Consider the following 19,826-nt stretch of genomic DNA (forward strand, 5'->3'; position numbering starts at 1 on the left):
CCTGGCATAGAGATATGATTTAAAAATCTTCTGATCAAAAGCTTGAAATCGTCAAAGGAATGTTTATTGTCCTCCACAGAGAGCCACCAGGATTTTTTCATAGTCTCCTTTGGTTTCATCCTGTTGATTAAAAATAGAGTATTACTTAATGCTACCTGACACCATAATCAATATAACGTATTTTTAAATAACAGAGTAATTATAGTCTTAGTAGACTGAAGAGTAGTAGAACCTACATCACAGTACATCAATTATCTAGGATCTTCGATATGAATATTATTTATTTAATTAAATAACTTAATTCATATAGCAGATAACTGATATTTGTTAGTGGGTTATTATGTAAAAGCAATACCTGTCAAGATTCAGATTGTGAACTTCTCTGAAGTGATTATGTTGTGTATTAGAGCTATTATTTTCCAAGAATAAGATGTCATGCAGAATTGAGTAAATATAACACAACGATCATTTCAGATCTTCTTAAGGAATATCTGACTCATTCACCAGAGAAAGTTATAAGCTTGTGATTTTCTCAGTAGATTACAGTGATTCATTATATATAACAAATTAAATAGTCACCCATCTTTCAATAACTTCAAAACCCTGGACTTGCCTTTACTTTATAGCATTATATTTTATTTCTTAGTATTATAATGAGAACACATGAACATGTATTTTATACATATTACATATGACAAAAATTAAAGAAAAACTTAGAATAATAAGTCTCTAACCCTCTGATCAATATTCATTGCAAAATAAATCATTATATCTCCCTGCTAAAAATGTTTTGGTTGCTAAATTTATGTAGGAGAAACTAAATTTTCTATAAATGCTGAAAATTTTGAGTATTTTTTCAGTATAGAACTTACTAGTAGATTTTACCAGTGAATGTTAAATTTACTTATAAATTATGTAGCCTAATATAATGAGTTAATCTTACATATAAAATTTATAGATACAGTAAGTCAGCCTTTCTCTTTCAAAAAGGATATTATTTGTGGGAGTAGCATTATCAACATCATAACATACCAGGATGGCTTGGCAGAGAGAGATACCATACAACTTCTGATAGCATGCTTTGATGTCATTCATGTCGATTTCAGAACGGGAAACCATAATCCTGTTCAATATCTTATGACGTGTTCCAGCACCCTGTCCAAAACAAGTGAGGGTTAACGGTCTCGTATTCAGAGCATACTCATGCTAAAGCAGGATATGGGTTTGAATGTAAAGCTCTTTTGTTAACTCATATAGTTCTATAGAGAAACCATCTCTACATTAAAGTACACACACACACACACACACACACTTTACACAAGTCTCATAAAAATTATGAACCCAACTGCTGCATCAGCAGTATGTTAAGAGCTTTTACTGGCCTTCCACCATCCAGTCTTTCCTTTCTCTAAACTATTCAATAATTACAAATACAGTGAACTATCTAAATTGCAAGTCTGATCATCTAATTCACCTACTTGAAATCCTTCAATGGTCTTTTTCTCATAGGATAAAAACCAAGCATTTTATCCGGGCTTGCAATGCCCTGCCTAATTCTACAACCTCTTCTACCATGCACCATTGCTCTAACTGTACTTATTATCTTGAAAGGGTAATGCTACCTCCTCCTCTTGGGCCAACCTTACTGGATCTCTCCTTCTCTTCCAGCCCTGTTCACATCTGGCTAATTCCTGTTCACTGTCAGGTCTTAGTTTAGCTGAGAACAAGGCTACAATTGACATCCAAAGTCTAGGGGTAGAGGATACTCTTCTCTTCTTCTACAATACTAGCTGCTCATCATTACCCATCGGATTAGCCCACTAAATAGAGCAGATCTGGGCTCAGGAACTGTACTGCCCAGTACATAATGGCACAATGCCTAGCATTTCATAAGGACTCTTTCCTATTAATTGAATGGTTAGATCTCTCTCTATCTCAAGACTTCCTTCTTTTGGAGTTGCTAAAGGGAAAAAAAAGACAACTTTATAACTTTTCACAGTACAAGTATACAGATGGCATCCTATATAATATGATGCAAGCAGGAGAATAGAGTTAAAATGGTTGAAGTGTAGCTCAATACATCTTAGTAACGCCTTCTACTTCAGTAATCTTAGCACAACATTTTAAAAGCTTAGAATGACATATTAACCGATGGCATGGAAGACAGACTAATAAAAAACAAATTAAACTTAGAAGAGATTATAAAACTCACAACTTTAGCAGACGTAAGTTACTAAAATCACTCATTAAAAGCGAAATTATATCACCCTTCCTATGCTGACTCCGCTTCTATGCAAAGCATGAGTAACTCACAAATTACCGACAAGCTCGCCTTACCATCTTACCTATAAAAAATACAACAAATCTAACCATTTTATTCTAATAAGGAAGTGTTTTACCTCTTGCATTGGATGGAACCATGATTCTTTTTAATGGAAAAATATTAAAATATGTGTGGTTTTCATGCCCTAGTGTGCCAGCCTGCAGAACGAAGGTTCCGGGTTCAACTCCAGTCAAGGGCACATGCCCAGGTTTCGGGTTTAATCCCCAGTAGGGGGATGCAGGAGGCAGCCAATCAATTATTCTCTTTCATCATTGATGTTTTTATCTCTCTCTCCCCTCTCCTTTCCTCTCTGAAACCAATGATAATATATTCATAAAAATGTGTAGTTTTCAAACAATCTGGGGTGTTGTGTTCTCTCCACTAACAATAATTTCCACCCTAAGCAAATCATATAAGTAGAATCTTACCTTCATGGCCTGATGAAGCTTCTCAGCAAAGAACATCGGCTTGTTTGTGGCACACTTCACTGCAAGAGAGGCACATTTTAGTGACATATTGATATGGCCCAAAAGAAGAAAGATGCATATGAAAGAAATAGTAGATACAGGGTTTTGCAACAAGCAAGATTCTATTCACCCCTGTTTCCCATCCCCTTCTCAATATGGATACTTTGTTCATGAGAAGCTATTCTCTAGATGTTGGTTTTTAATATTCTTTCCTCATAACACCATCACCTCTCTCCTATGATCTTCAAGACAAACAATAGCAGCTTCATGCTATTCTGAGCATACCCTTCTTAGAAATGTGGAAACCAGGTGGTGTCAGAAGCCATATTGGCATGTAATACATGCTTTTTTCATGTCATAACAAGAAAAAAATGGGAAAGGACAGGCTGTAAGAGGCAGCTGCCAAAAAAAAACGCTAACAGATATGTCAATTAGTAAGATGATCTAGTTTGCTACTCAAAATGTTATCCTTGGACCAAAAGAATTGGTATCACCTGGGAGTTTGTTAGAAATGCAGAATCCCAGGCCCCACGCCAGACCTAGTAAGATGGGAATCTGTGTTTTGACAAAATCTCCAGGGGATTCCTGTGCACATTAGTGTTTAAGAAGCTGCTTTAGAACACAGGTTCTCAGCCCTACCTGGTCAGCTGAATAACATGAGAGAACTTCAATGTCTTTTTCTTTTAAAGACCTTGTCAGAAGCTATCAGAGAACTACTGAATCAAAACCTCTGGGCTTGCCTAGGATTATCCAATTGGCAAGTGACAGACCAGGATTAGAATCTGTTATCTAATTCCAAATTCCATCTTAACGACCATTCTGACTTTCCTCTGTGCTATTGTCCAGCCTGGTGCATCTTGTGGCATAAGTGGGGGCTCAGAACATATTTTCCACCTGCATATCTATTTTTCTAAAGGGAATGATATCTGTTATTACTAAGAAGGCCGTTGTATACATTTAGCTAACTATGCATTGCCATTATCTCACATGTTGCCTCTCTCTGAAGTTTAGATGGACTATATCTGAGTTATTTTGCTTTTGCTCTATTTTGGTTTATTAATTATGGGACAGCAATGATGATGCAATTTTCACTTAGAAAATTCTTCTCCTTCCAGGACTACGTACCGATAGTTGTGAAGCATTTCTCGATGTCACCTTTCATCTCCAGGTCCAGCACTTTGGTCATGTCATGCTGACTGTACTTGGCGTACTTCTGAAACACTGAATGTGACATTTAAACATTTAAACACTGAATGTAGAAACCATCCCATTCTTTAGCAAACTTTAGCAAAATCAGGGCAACTGACTCAAAGCACTCCTTGGGATGACTGCACCTCACAAGATATTTTAAAGCTAATTACTGAACTGAGTATAGTTTGGATACTTCATCTTCTCCTATGAATGTAAATCACATGGCTATTTTGGTGTTCTTGCATATTTGGGGGAAAATTTTGCAAGTGTTGACATTTATTAGAAATGGCATGTGATTGACAATCATAACACTTGCTACATCAAAGCTAAGTGCCATAGCAAATGGATCTTCGCTTATATAAAAATCCGTATAGTAAGTTTCACTTAATTTTGGCATTAGAAATCAGCGTGCTATTATTAGAATTTTGGGTAATTATTATGACTTTCTATTTGCCGTGGCTTCCAGTAGGCTCAGCAACATCTGTGCTAAAAGGGGAAAACTCCTTTTGGTTTTTGTTTCTGGAGCATCTATATACACTTTTTTTTTTTACTTAGTCCTGAGTTTTTTGTTTTTCTTTATTGTCATTTCATGCATTCTGTTGTATGTATATACTTTGTCACATCTGCTCCAAATATTTTGGGGGAATAGAAATAGTGAAAATAAAGAAATAATGCTCTAAGGCCAAAGTCACAAAAGGTGTTTCAAATACTATAAAACGATTCCTATAAGACATTGAATGCACAAAGATCAATAAGGGGTCAGAAGCGCTATACAATATTCATTGGGTGTATGAGTGATGCTGCTGATTAAGACTTTTTGCTTTCCTTTCTCTTATTTGCCCTCAAAAAAACTGCATCTTCTATAAACAGGTTTTGGGAACCCTTTGTTTCCTTCTTACCTCTGCGAAGGTGGGAAAAGCTTCTGCTGGTAAGAATGGTAGTGAACACTTTCACATCTGTCCCTTTTCTCTTTTCTCCTGCTTCATATAATGCCTGTCAAGAAACACAAAAATAGACGCTTGACCACCTGCTGACTTAATATCTGCACAAGAATGTTAAGTTTTTCTAGGCATCTGCTTTGTATCCAAAGGATCAGAAAACATGACGCTAAGATTGAGAGTATCTTCCACATGATCTCTCAAGGTGCCTTGCAAACATTAAAGACTGAATATATGTTTGAAGAAGAAACGTTTGATAAATTAAATTGCTTTAAGATTACATTCTATATTAAGACAACTCCAAAGACCTCTCTAACTTTTATTTACTTTTAATTGTTCAAAGTAATTATCAGCAAATGGTACTAATAAATCAACAATTCAACCATAAATAGCCTAGGTCTTGAATTTTGATGTTAGAATTTCTAGATTCAAATTTTGACTCTGCAACTTAATAACTCTGTAATCTTAGGTAAATAATTTAGCCTTATTAAAGTATAGATTTTCCTCTTTTATAAATGAAAAGGATAATCCCCCTTATCACATATTGTTCTGTTAACTTTAAAATCTTAATTGCCATCATTCTCTTGGAACACACTAATCCAAGTAGCTGCCATAAATATACATCTTAGAGCTCTGATAGTCTTAAAATGGAAAGTAAATTTAAAAATGTCACAAGCAAATAAGAATTACTTTTAGTATGGATAATTATTCAAGTGCTAAGTTCAGTTCTTTGGTTTGCTTACACAATTTCTATTAAAATGGTCAAACTTCCAATGGACATAAGAAGTTATTTTGGACTTTTCAGGCAAACTGATCTGATAAGTATGCACTTATTCTGCAAAAAGTTAATGAATGCCTATTATGTGCAAGATAATGTACTGTTACTGTGAAGGGAGTGGGAGTAGAGAAATATCCTTCTATTCTTATTGTCTCACTGTGATGAATTTATAGAGACAATGCTATCCCAAGAGGAAGGAATATGCAAATAATAGTTTTTATTTATTTTTAACAGAAATTCCAGGCCCTAAAATGGTACCATTTTCTAATGCGACCAATGGACTGGCATATTAATAACCAGCAATCTCACTGAAACGACATATAACAATATACTTGAAAGTATATAAATATGTTATTGTAATTGTTTTATAATTATAATACCATTACTATAACATTTTTACAATATAAGCTTATATCTACAAGCCATTCCAAGTTCATTGTTAAAAGAAAGTTAGATGTGCTTACTCTTTCCACTTCACTTAATAAAAAATTATGCCTGATAAAATAAAGATCAGAGTTTTCTTAATATAACAATTCTTTGGGACAACCAATCCAATTCTCATTGTTCCCTTTCAACCCTTTCCAACTTTATGAATAATGAGATCTATTGAAAACATCAAGACTGCATGTTTTTTTCTTGGATGCTCAAGGACAGAACAGTGCCCATCATTCAGGGAATGAACATTAGATGCCTGTGGCCTCTTGAAGTATCTGAGGCTTGCTTCCATGTGGAGGTCAGGCAGGAACCATTTGAGGTAGGAAGAATGCTTACCCTGGCATCTGAATCAGCCATGTCCTCATTTGCAGAAAAGTCCTCAGCTCGGTCACCCTGAAAAAAAAAAAATCCCATTCTCTTGGTAAGTTGTTTACTAGCATGGAATCACATGATTCATTTAATTCTCTTAAAATTCAGATAAATAATATTCTTTGAGAAAAGACAGAGTCGATTGCTCATTTCTAGAGTGAGATGAAATCTAAAATTTTACTCTTCATTAAAGAAGAGGCCTTTCCTGAGCCACTTGAAGCGTACCTTAGCCAGAGAGAGCAAAGCCGTCCGGTAATCTCCAGAGGTGTCTGCAGTGATGTCTTTAGCCAGGTCTCTCTTCAGTTCTGAAAAGTAAGAGGAGTAAATTGCAGTAAATTAATGATAAATGACGGCAATGTTTATAATACAAGACATCTCTATATTAGCTTAAAAATCTCAATTCCAAGTGTTTAATGATTTATGGAATGCATTCAAAACAGAGAAAGATAAATACCACATGATCTCACTTGTGGAATATAGAGAACTACATAGACTGATGAACAGGGACAGATCCAAAGACAGAGAACCAGCTATCAGAAAAAAAAGTAAAACTTTGGATCACCAAATTTATATCCCCTAAGGCAATGAAAGCAATTTAGATAATGAAAACCTACAGTCACAGAGCTTTTGCTAATATGAATTGCATGGGTATTAAATAATTATTTCTGAAATAAACATTCCAGAATTCAGGCAATGTGAGTAGAACAGTTATTTAAAAGAATAAACCAGAAGTACTTGCTTGAACATAGATTATTCATTTATTTTAATTATAAGTATATATAATAGTTTAGTTATGTATGTAAATAGATAGACTTAAAATTTTTATTTGTGTAAACACCCTTGCTTAACTATGCAAAATAATGCTGTATTAGGAGAAAATTAACTGAGTTTATAATTAACCAGAAGATGGGGCAATTTAATAAGCTATCACTGGACTATATCTTGGGTATAATGGGAAAATATGGCTATTTCCCTTTGTAAACTATGTTTTATTGAACAAAAAAAACTAAAAATAATGCCCCTCTTGATTATTATCACTTATAAATGGATCTAAGATAAATATTGACAATGAGATAAATGCTGAAAATGAGGTTGAAATCTTCCTTATCCTGATCCTTTTATTAAATTGCTCCAAAACAATATGCAAGGGCCATTGTATCCTCTGTGCCTGGGGTGCAAATTCCAGGTGCTGCATATTGGTTTGGGAAACTAGAAAAGGAAAATAGGAAGGACCCAGCATTGCTCAGCTACCCTCTTTACAACCTTGAGCATATCATTTAAATGAGATTTTTCACTGAATAGAATAAAATGAGGAATGGCTTGGTCTTTCATCCCTATGGATGCAACTAGACATAAAAAATAAGCAAATCATTTATGTGCATAATGCTAAAGTTCATAATGGTAAGAGTTTCCATCACAGGATTGTTAAGTACCTAGCTCTTTACCTTTCCAAGGACAAATGGACAATATATTTGGGGGGGGGGGCGGTATTTTTATTTTTGTTATCCTTTCCAAAATAAAAGACAACAGTATATTCTAATAAAATAAATCTCAGGATAACAGAAAACATTTTTAGAAAATTCTTTGAATTTAATGCTTTGAATTGACTTCCATTACAATACTATGCAGCCATTTGTCTTAGAGGGACACTTGATTAACAACCAAACATTAACCATTAAAAGTGCAAACATTGTCTCACTTCAGCACCCCAACAAATGGAATGCTATCCAGTAACAGTGTGTGATTACAGTAGACATGTGAAAACAATAAAAATTTTTTAGTATGTAGAGTTTCCAAAGTCCCCCTAATTAACACCCACACTCAATTTTAAGAAAAGTATATCACATTTCCTTTTCCAACTAAGGCACTTGGACTGTTGGACATTAAAACTTACCTTCTCTATAGACTCTGTTAATTTCTCTGATTTCTCTGTTAGTTCTTGATGCCAAAATTTCATTCAGAGTGTCTTCATCAGTTCCAAGACCCTGAATTAAAAGAGAAGAGGAAATGTAGGAAAATCTTCACTTGAGAGCATCAACTAGTTTTTGTGTCCTGAAATTTGTTTGAATCTGGCATTTAGTACATTTCCCACAATATTTAGTAATTACAATTAGTCCTATCTGGTATATTGCTCTAGAAACAAAATGGCTTTTAAACCAATATTTTGGACAAAGATATAAAAGGTGAGATACATGGTTGATATAGTGACATGTTGAGCATGGGAATAACACAGCGATTAATGCCAATTTTAATTAATTAATCAATACATGCATTCTATTCCCTTAATTGATAGGCCCTATACTAGATGCTGAAGGTACAATAAGAGGCCTACGTGGATTTGGCCTACACATTCTTTTCAGGAAAGAAGTTTTTCCTAAATCAGGCATTTACCTTCATGGCAGCACGAAGTTCATCCGCATCAAACTGGGCTGGAGTTTTTAATAGAGCCAAAGCGACTTCCTCAAGGTGGCCTGTGAGGGCTTTCCTCAGCATTTCATCCAAGGGCTAGAAGAAAGAGGGCTTACAGTAAGCGACGCACTAGGTTACACAGCAATGTAGGGTTACCTGACCTTTAGGTAATTTTGTTGCTGACTCCTAAACTCAACCATATTCAGAGCTCCTCCCTCTGCATAAAAAAGGCACCAGATTCTCAGAATGCTTTCTTAATCTTTTAGAGTGATTAGAATGAAATTTTACTAAATTTGTTGATAGCTTATTTTTTTTTAATTTTTCATTTATTTACTTTTTAGCTGTGAAGTTATTTTTTATTGAATTTATTGGGGTGGTACTAGTTAATAAAATTACACAGGTTTCTGGTGTACAATTCTATAATATGTCATCTGTCTATTGTAATGTGGTATGTTCACCACCCCAACCAAGTTCCCTTCCATCACAGTTTATCCTCCCTATTGAACGGGGTTCTCAATCTTTTATACAGGTAAGAAACTATAAAGCTCAAAACATAGGGTTGTATATTAGCAGAAACTGTAGTAAGAATTCTTAAAAAAATATGTAACGTATTAACAATTTTTCCAAACTTTTGAGGTTTGCACTGCTCAAAGAAGCACTATAATCAGACACTGACATATAGTTTTCTAAGTGCATTCCTTAAGAAACACTGCCCTTATTTGGTATAAAAAATACAAAGCTTACTTTTAAAGTAGTGTGGGCAAAAGAGGGGCCACATACTAAACCTGACAAGCTCAGGAGAGGCCTGAATGGAGAGCTTTGCAAACTCAGAGACAGAAAGGAACCACATAGGATAGTCAGAACATCGATTTCCTCACTAAAAGCAGGTTGTGGCAGGTAGTCAGGTACTAGACCCGCAGCTTCCTTGACAAAGGTCAATCTTGACCTGAAGTGAGCCAGTAAAATGGTTTTTTGCATCTAAAATGTCAGAGTAATTACCTTTTCCAGACCCCTCAGGGCACACCCACCACCACCACCACCACCAGAGCACTAGATCGTCTTCCTCACATGCCATCGCTGTGTGCTGTAACTGTCAATTAGCTGTCCTGTACCCACCTTAAACAAGTATGTGTCTCTCCATTTTACTTTTCACCCAATCCCAGAGAATTCCCTGTTTTTGCTTTATCCTGCCCCCTTAATCTAAATATAATGAAATCCATGTATCCCTCCTTATGCCTCCTCCTTTGATTCTAATGTATAAAATAAGCTGCAAAATGTCACATTTTACTTCCTGGCAATTGTCATTAGTTTGGCTCAAATAAACTCATAAAAATTCTCTACATGTTTAGATGTTTCTTACATCAACAGTAGAATTATATGTATAAACCGTACACTTAGGCATTAACTCGGTTTAAATTTTAGCAGAAGACACATTTCAACCAGAACGTAGTCCTTATTGTCCATAATAATTTTGATGTTTGTTATGTTGAAATTAAAGACTTGTCTCCAATACAGAACACATCTGCAAAGAACCTACACCACTAGGACAAAAGTATGAAATCAATAAATTTGCCGGAATTGATTGCAATCACGTGGATATATACCGCAATCCCAGTCACAATAGTTGTAATAGGAACTAGGTAATCGTGTTTCAAAACCCATGTTTAACACAAATGCAACTGAAATTAAATATGTAAATTTACCACTCCAACCCACCTTTCCTTTTTCCTGGAGATAAGCTGCTTTGATCTGTTGGCGCTGTGCGTTGGTTCTCTTGGTTAGAATGTCAATGATGGTTGCTTCATCCACACCTGGAAATAAAGGGTGGCTTGCCTTGTAAAATCAATTTTGTTCCTCTTTAACAACCGACAGGAAATGATTCATTCTCAAGGTGCTCCAAATGAAGTTATTAACAAACTAAGAAAAATGGATTATGTAGATGCAACTACTCTCGAGCAAAGGGAAGCTTTCTCATATGAATGAGAGAGGAAGAGGACCCTCGCCCTGACCCTCCATGTGACAGTGTTTGGTCTTAATTCAAACCCTCACTGTGAGCAGTGGTGTTGGTTTCAGGATTGAGTTTATGCTAGAAATGGGCTGGTAAGGATATCTGTTATGGCAGCAGAGATTCTCCAGACTTAACCTTTTTCCTTTTAAGTGATAAGAGAGGAAATATAGTTTCATTTGATAAATAAGTCTGATCTTCAAAATGAAACAGACTTTTTCCACCGCATATGTCTGTTTTTCACTAGCCATTCTGAGTGAGTAGGAGGGGACTGTTGAAGAAGGCTTCGTTACCTTTAGCCATTATAGCGTTATGCAAGGCTGCAACATCCGAGGATGGATTGAAGCTGGGGAAGGGGTACACTGCTGGCCCAGGACCACCTTTGGATCCTTTAATAGTTTGCTGTGGATGAGAGAGATAAAATTAATGTCTGTTCACTCATATTAGTTTCCCTTTTAATATTTAACTAAATTATTTTATTGTCACTTGACTTACGACATATTCCTGCTCTTCATTGTCAATGAACCAGGCCTGCTTGAGGAATTCTGACACCATTGCCATTTTTAAAGAAGTTTCTGGGAAGAAAACAGATAGTTGCTTTTACAAACCACAAATTCACCACACATAGACATCACTCCATTCCCTTACATACACAAGACATAGTAGAGTAACCTTGACGTGACTTACCAGGACATTACTCTTAGAAGCATAATTAAAATGCGAGGTGTAAGTTTTTAAAAGGAAAACCTTACCCTTGAATAGGCACCCATCATCTCCACTCAGAAATTTGGTTCTTTCTTAGCTTATTCAGTCCCTACCTTTTAGGAATCAGAGGGCTACTACAAACAACAGATAGGCTGGAGAGAGGGGCTGGTGATTCACTTCATTGCTCTACATTTACAGACCAATAACTATTTGCCAAGCACTGGGGGTGCAAAAAAACATCAAAACATCACTGCTTGCCTCAATGAACTTAAAGTTCCTGTTGCTCTCGGTGGGAAAACACAAAAGCTAAGGAAACTTTTTAGAAGACGTGTTGGCTGGCCTGGGCCTCTTGAAATGAGCTGAGATCAACCTGGCCGAAAAGTGAAAGAACAGAACAGAGAGACACGTGTCCTATTTGGGGAGAGAGAAGTTCACTGAACTAGAAAGGTGGACAGAAGCTCCAACAAAGAAGTTTCAATGTCTCCCTAAAGCTTTGGGGGGTGAGAGGAATTAATGGGTTTTTTAAAAGAAAGCAATATGATTCTATTTATATGTTGAAAAGATGACTGCTCCTCTAACATACTAGTAGAGAATGGCTAAGAGATGGGCAAGATGAAAGATTAGAGATCATTTAGTAGGCTATTGGAGAATCTATGTAGGATCCCAGAAAGCCTGAACAAAAAGATCATAATATTTACATTTACAAGGTAAATAAAACTGTGACAATCTGAAGGAGTTGATTGAAACTTAAAACTCTATCCATAAAAGGATATCTAGGTACTATTTCTCTCCCCTGCATGATTCAGTATTTTTTCCCATTCCTTGGTATAAAATTATTTCAGCAATTGGAGTGCTCCTATTTTTTTTTTTTCCTTTTTGAGCTGTTCACATACTAGGCCTACATGTTTTTCCACCCAACACAAAGAACTGGGAAATGGATTGTTTTATACCTGGTGTTTTGCTCTAACACAATGGCTCTCAACCTTGGCTGCACATTAGAATCACCTGGGAATCTTTTTAAAATCCTGATTTCTGGGCCTCATCCTCCAGAAATTCCATTTCTTTGTTATGGGGTGGGGCGGCCACAAAATTAGTAACAAAGAAACAGAATGTCCAGAGGATGAGGCCCAGAGATCAGGATTTTAAAAAGATTCCCAGGTGATTCTAATGTGCAGCCACGGTTGAGAACCACTGCTCTAGCATCAGATAGACTCTAGTACAGCCGTGGGCAAACTACGGCCCGCGGGCCGGATCCGGTCCATTCCAGCTGTTCTATCCGCCCTCGGAGCCGAAAGAGCGGAGGGTTCTCTTGCTCTCCCTCCGCTCCTTCACCAGCAGCAGTGTTAACATGGCAACGTGGGGAAACACGGCCACAGCTCCTTCTTCTGAGTCCAGTTTAAGAACCCACTGTGGCCCTCGAGTCAAAAAGTTTGCCCACCCCTGCTATAAACTCTACCTTAAAGGAAATTTCTGGAATTACTATCGTGTTTCAGCAGTGTTTTTATGTAACCAACCATGAATATTTTGGAAACCTGAAGTGTGTGAACGACTGATGTATTTTCCGTGTTACCCACAAAAGAAGCCCCAGTGATACTTTCTGTCTGGGCATCTGTTTTTAGGAGCCTATGCGCCAGGGCTGCGCTGATATCTCTCCACGCCCTTTTGTTGATCCCTCAGGACACTACCCTCATGAATATTGGTGAGGGAGACGGGAAAGATAATCTACGCCACTGCAAATTCTTCACGTGAAGCTAAATGACTCATGAGGAGTGAAACCGTAACCCGATTCCTTAACAGCATGTTCAGACAGTATTTCAAGCCACACCTGCTGGAAAAGAACTGCAGTTCCAGGTAATGAGATTAAATGCATGAGGGAAGTAATCTCCAAAGCAGAAACTATCTCCCCTTAACTGTTATGGGATTGTTATGATTCCTATTCTGTCGTCTGGGAGAAGAAACAATATATTGTGCACTTATTTCATCTCTCTCCACTCCCCCACCCAGCAATTGATAAATCTAGAGCTATTTCCTCAGGTAAAGTCACGCTGTACAATTTTGCACCAGGGTTTAATTCCTGTTACAGACATAATCTGGAGCCGTTGCCCTTGGCATTTAGAGAATTTCCTTTTCCTATCGTTTCACTGGCGCATCAAAAACATCTAGCAATTTCTGGCAAGGTTTCAGGTATTCGAAATTTCCATTTTTATCATCTCATCCAAGCCTTTCAGAAAGTAGAATCCTCAAAATGTGTGATGTGATCACTCATGAGTCTTCAAAAGAAAGTACTTTTCCAGTTACAGAAACACATGTTTGAATATTTCTACTCTTTTCAATTAGAAAATAAAAACTTCAGAAGAGGTAAAAATGAAGGCTATTGTCATATACATAATTTTTAACATGAGACTCACAACTAGAAAATGAATTTTATGAGAACTTTCCCCTACTTCACCCGTTTTTGTCACTTTAAAATGATGCTTACATAACACATCGCTTTCTTAAAATATAAACTTGAGAAAGTATAAGAACATGTGATCGCTCTATTAATTAGATAACACAAAATAAAAAAGGGGTTGCATGATTTGTTTGACATAACAGTGTCCACAGAGGAAACAGCTTTATCACCTCTCCTGAGTTCCTAAACTGCCGTGTGAAATGATTTGGGTGGCTTTCCAAAGAAAAGCCGCCTAAGGAGGACGCATCTCATGAAGGCAACTGGAGGAGAATGGAATCTCAACTGAGCTAAACGAGATCCAGTAGCTCTGAGCGAAGCTTAGAGAAACAAGGATTTTGATAAGACGTCAGAAATCGCTCTGAAAGAATTTTAGGAATTGCCATGCACTACTACCGAAGTCAACTGCATGTTCAAACAGAAATGCATAGCAATGGCAACACACCTTACAAATTCCACAGCAAAAACATTTTGGCCGAAAACTTCAGCCAGACCATTCTGCCTGTTCGGGGCTTGCCTTCATCTTATTTGAAGATGAAGTTGGCCATTTATACATAGGCTGAGCTACATGGAAATTAACAAGAATTTATCTGGTTAGTGATCATACACTAACCTACCAATTTCATTTATCCGTGTATAAATGTGCGTAGCTTTATAGAGATTAGCATTTTTTGTATATACCTGTGTCCAAAGAGAGCTCTCTTCATCTCATTTAGCAAGGAATTAAAGAAGGGAAGTATGCACAAAAAGTATGCCCAAGGTTTTAGAGGGATCTATGCTTACTAAATTAAGAAAAAGGTATTCCAGAAATGGTACATTAGCAATTGTACCCACTAGACAATTTGAGAACACTAGGCTTGTTGCATGAGGTTAATTGCCTGATTTTTAAAAAATTGCACTATGGTTGTATCCTTATTTTTTAATTTATCCAGGCAGAAGTATTTGGAGGCATAGGGACATCATATCTGCAATGTTCTCTCAAATGTTACAGAAAAAAGATATCTAAAGAGGGTAGAAGGAGGAAGGGGAAGGATTAATGACAAAGCAAATGTGGTGAACTATTAACAGCTGGGTTATATTTCACATTCTTTTCACACCTACCTCTGTGGGAGAAGGTAATTAGGCCTTACAATAGCATGGCTTATGAAGAACCACTTTATGAAAAGTAGTCTCACAAATGTTTTGCTTCCAGGCCTTTGAGTAGGGTGTTCCCTTTGCTTGGAATGCTGTTTTCTCCTCCACGCCCACAGCCCTTTGTAAGTCAGGAGTACACCATGGACCTCACTACATCCTCCGGAAAGCCTGTATTAGTCCTGGGCTCTCCCCAAACATCTTGCTTTTACCCTACGGGAGCCCCTACCATTCTGTATTATCACTTCCTATTTATGTTTCTTTTTACAGCAGCATTACATGAAGGCAATGCTAATCTACTATTGATTCAGTCCCTCCAGTCTGGGCCAAAATGCCTGGTATTTAATATGCTAAATAAGTATTATTGAGTGAATAAACAGTGTATGAGTGTTAATTATTTAGGAAACTTATCTATGCTAATTTAACAAATGTTTCTACCCATAATTATAGAATATAAAAATGAGAATAGAGGAGTTCTAAGCCCTATTTTGATTCTCTTTAGCTGACTATAGGACTTCAAGAAAACATTTAAGGTCTCTAGGGGTCTTCATTTGTAAAAATAGGAGTGTTGGAATAAATAGTATCTAAAATGCATGATAGCACTGAAGTGCCAAACTTAAACTTTACCTCAAAAGGATGGAAGTGGAAAAATTAGCTTAATGAAGATATTATATAAATTCTGTCTGTTCTGACCTTTCTGATAAAAAATGATTCCATTGTAAAGAAAGATGAACTCATTTACTTCAAAAACTGCTTTTGATTTATCACTGGAAAAGAATAGGCCCATTGCTTTAGCTGATTTGTAAAATAAGTCATAAATTAATGGGTCTAGAGAGGATTAAGAGCAATCAGCTCAGCAAGCTTATGTCATCTACAACCTTTGCAGATCTTTTGAGTGAAAACGTATTTAATAAGCATGAGACTCTAGCTGGTTCCTTAATAATGTTATGATTGACTGTTTTGACAACATCAGTCAAATGTTGGGGAGCTGCCAGATGTAGTTAGCACCCGGGGCTAGGGTGTTGACCAACTTCTAGAGAAGAGGCCATTTCAGAATGTTGAAACTAGCCTTTTACCACATGTGAATCATTTTGCAATGGCCCTTCTCTTCTAGGCACCAAAAATACATTCGTGCAGGCGGAGGGGGAATATAAGTATTACTTTTTCAAAATCCATATATAATTTCAGACATAAACGAGTCAAGAAAAAAAAAACACCTTTCTTGATGAGCTAGCATTAAAAAGTAGATATGGGGCATTTAATTTAACATTCAAAATGGGCTAAGAGAAAAATTCTTTAAGGAAAATTTGTAATGAACAATAGCCAGATATATGGTTATGATTAAAAATCTATTCCTTTTGAAAATGTATCCAACACCAGTAAACACTCTACTTTAGATTTGGGTTGTGCTTTTGTAAGGAGTGGTATGGCCATTAGCTCATTCAACAATCAAGATGCTACTCAGTAGAATAACTTTTAGATGGCTCATCTGGTTTTCCCAAGGGATGATTTATCTACCTGACACCCTCAAAAAATGCTTCCTTCCCCTTAGGTTTCCTGATCAGCACTTGAAAGCCTGCCTATGACACAGACACTACAGGAATAAGAAGGCATCCACACCCTTCTTAAATGACCTGATTAATAAGCAGATCCTCTTATTATTTATTTACATGGCATGAGTAAAACTAACATTAATTTCAAAGTGTTAATTACAAAGGGCATGATACCACTATGAGGCCGGAATCTATTATGTTTTGCTTACAAAAGAAAATAAATGATGTCAACCATGCAATTTAGAAACAGTTCCCTGAAACCCACCCTGGCCTGACTCCTTCCCCACAGGCACCCCACCTACATCATGATTTCCATGTGGGGCACACAACGCTCTCGGAAACTCACAACTTGCAGGAAGAAACACATTCTTTCCTTCTTTTCCATGGCAACTCACCAACAGTATAACAAGTCAGTATTAATCAAAGTAATACTTTAAAATTATATTTAACTAAGTAAAATAAAACACTACCATTTGTGATTCCCCAAATACAAATACCCCATGTAATTTTACGAAAAGATTTATCAAAACATACCAAACACAATTAGCCATAAATCTTACAGAAGCAGTAATATGTAACATCATGATGGGAAGAGTTTTCAAAGCAACCAAAACCAACTAAAAGAAAAGCCAAGACTTACCTTTGCTTCCTGCCTTCTTACAGAGAACTAAAGGGAGATTCTTGTCTGAAAGTCTCACACTGGCCCTGACGCCTTGGGCTCCTGGTTTTATAGAACTTGAAAGGAGACCACACCCAGCAACCAGAAGTTAGTAACTGGCTGTCTTTTGTTTGAAATACAAGGCTCAGTCTTGCCCAAAACAAAGTGAAACAAGTCTTGCAAAACTACTCACCAAGCCAACTCATAGCTGACAACCCAAAGGAAAAGGAACCGGAGGACAGATTTTTTTTCTCTCTCTCTCTTTAGTTTGCACAGTTTCCTTTTTTTTTTTTTTTTTTTTTGAGGGAGTAGTATGCAATGGATTTTCAAATATGCAGTACTCTCTGCTCCAGTCCTGATACCAAGGATTGACACCTTTTTTTCCCCTTACACAGGTTTAAAATGAAAAATGTTTAAATTTCAAAACAAAAGAGAACAAAATTTTTTAAAAAAATAACTTTCCATTTGAATCTCAGCTCCATCACAATTACTATGTGACCTTGGTAACACATTTAATTTTTCTGAACCTATTTCCACTTTTGTAAAATGGGGGTAATGTTATCTAGGCTGCCTACCCGTCGGAATTCTTGTGACAATTAATGCATATTTGTAAATTCTAATGTTATATAGTGCTGAATAATTCTCTATTTATACTTCACCAGCATTCCTCCTGCCTTCAGAATAAAAGGCTTTTTGTGCTTGGATATAGCTTCTTGATGTAAATAAGAAATATAAAAGAAATGGAGCTCTAGAATGACCCATAATTTCAAACAAAGAAATTGAGATACTTATTCAAAATAAGTATTGGCATTGCAGGAAGGCCTATCTATTTACAGTAATTCATATATATAGGAACAATTTTATCTAAACTTTGATACAAATAGATCCTTGACATTTAGAGTATTTGAACAATAAACCAGAACTATAAATTAAAAGGATTAATGGACTAGTAACTATGACGGAACAGGTACCATAAGAAATTTCTCACCTGATGCAAATTAGTTCTGGTAACATCACTGGTGATTCATTTTTATCCTTCCTGAAATCTTACAAAATATTGTATGATGTTTCCATTAAACTGTGCACAGGTATGAACTCTCCCACAGCATTCCGGTTCAGTCAGGCTACATTTTAGTGTTTTCTTCTTTTTCCTCTTATCCTCATAGATATTTCAGGTACTTACTTATATGTTAGGTTTAGAAAAGTCAGTGAAAATACTTTTTCAAGATTGTCAGTTTTTTATAACACTTCCTAAATTCTCAATTCTGTTTTCAATGAAATCAACATATCCTGAAGTAGGATGATTACCTAATCTAACTATTTGAGAAAATTCCTATCTATATTTTGGGCACCTATCGTAAATATGTATTGAACTAATTAATTAGTTACTAACTAGTGAATTGATTGATATAATTACAAATCAATCTTGACATGTAGACCAGCCTTCTAAGATCATGTATATTTTGTCAGGTGAGAAGGGAAAAGATAATTATTCAAAAATTTTTTTTCTATTTGTATTTGCAACATGGGTAATGGAAATGGAATGGAATCTTTCTACACAGTAACACTCTTATGAAATAAGGAAAACGTCGTGTACCTTTTAAACAATTTGACTACCTGTAAGAAACATAATTTTGTTTTGTTTTTGTGGTTACCAGTAGCATGAACCCAGAGGAATTGCTTTATATATTTGAATTGGTAATGCACTGGCAAACCTATTATAGCAACAATAAAAGGGTGCTTGTGGAAGTATTAAGGAAAAAAAATTAGAAAAACACTTTTTCCAAAATTCTAGTTGTAACTGTAAAGGCTAATAAAACTTCAAAATGTAAAAAGAAAAGAAAATCACTAATTGTGTGTGAATAATCTGTCAGAAACTCTCCTCCCCCCCACACACACATATAATAATGCTAAGTACATTTGTGGAAATAGAAAAACATCATATATGTTACTATTAACGGCTAAGGGATAATTACGGGTTAAATACTTTATGTGCTTGAAATGCCACGTACAACTCCCTAAAACTCCTAAGAAATGACTCACCACTTGCTGTTTCTACAAGATGATGACTCATAAGCTCCACTAACTTTGCAGACAGCACAGAAAGTAAAGGAAGCGAGGGAAAGAAAGATAGTTAAAGGCCATCACTGTACGTTACATTTTCACACTGCATTTATTTCTACTCCTTTAATGTAGACCTGATAGTGAAGAGAAAACAAATCAGTAAGACAACGTAAGGAGTCTCTCACACGTTTTATATCTTCACAAAGGAAAAGCCCTTACATAAGACCAGCAAACATCTGATTTTAATAAGGTGTTTTCCCCACCCCTTTGTGTTTGGCTCTATTTAAGTACCTTTCACATAGCGGAAGAATATGTGTATTCAGAATCATCAAAACCTGCATTTCACTGAAA

The 19,826-nt window shown here is 36.2% G+C and overlaps 1 protein-coding gene across 4 annotated transcripts; it reads right to left on the bottom strand.

Annotated features, from left to right (window-relative positions):
• Window positions 1-6: 6 nt before the first annotated feature.
• On the bottom strand, window positions 7-17,502 carry ANXA1 (annexin A1). 4 transcript variants are annotated; one of them, XM_015572291.1, is made up of 13 exons: window positions 17,394-17,502; window positions 11,415-11,490; window positions 11,209-11,322; window positions 10,627-10,721; window positions 8,893-9,006; window positions 8,396-8,486; window positions 6,727-6,806; window positions 6,469-6,525; window positions 4,881-4,974; window positions 3,916-4,011; window positions 2,752-2,810; window positions 1,033-1,155; window positions 7-120 (listed from the first exon to the last, which is right to left on the bottom strand). In XM_015572291.1, exons 2-13 carry the CDS (start codon window positions 11,428-11,430, stop codon window positions 64-66), a joined length of 996 nt encoding a protein of 331 aa, XP_015427777.1. In that variant the 5' UTR covers window positions 11,431-11,490; window positions 17,394-17,502; the 3' UTR covers window positions 7-63. The 4 variants fall into 4 exon arrangements, with proteins under 4 accessions (XP_015427777.1, XP_006776522.1, XP_015427778.1 ...); XM_006776459.2 differs by having other exon boundaries at window positions 11,209-11,317; window positions 11,411-11,490; XM_015572292.1 differs by lacking the exon at window positions 17,394-17,502 and adding an exon at window positions 14,751-15,037.
• Between the last annotated feature and the right edge of the window lie 2,324 nt (window positions 17,503-19,826).

The sequence above is a fragment of the Myotis davidii genome, unplaced genomic scaffold (assembly GCF_000327345.1).
Source record: "Myotis davidii unplaced genomic scaffold, ASM32734v1 scaffold228, whole genome shotgun sequence".
Lineage (NCBI taxonomy): Eukaryota > Metazoa > Chordata > Mammalia > Chiroptera > Vespertilionidae > Myotis > Myotis davidii.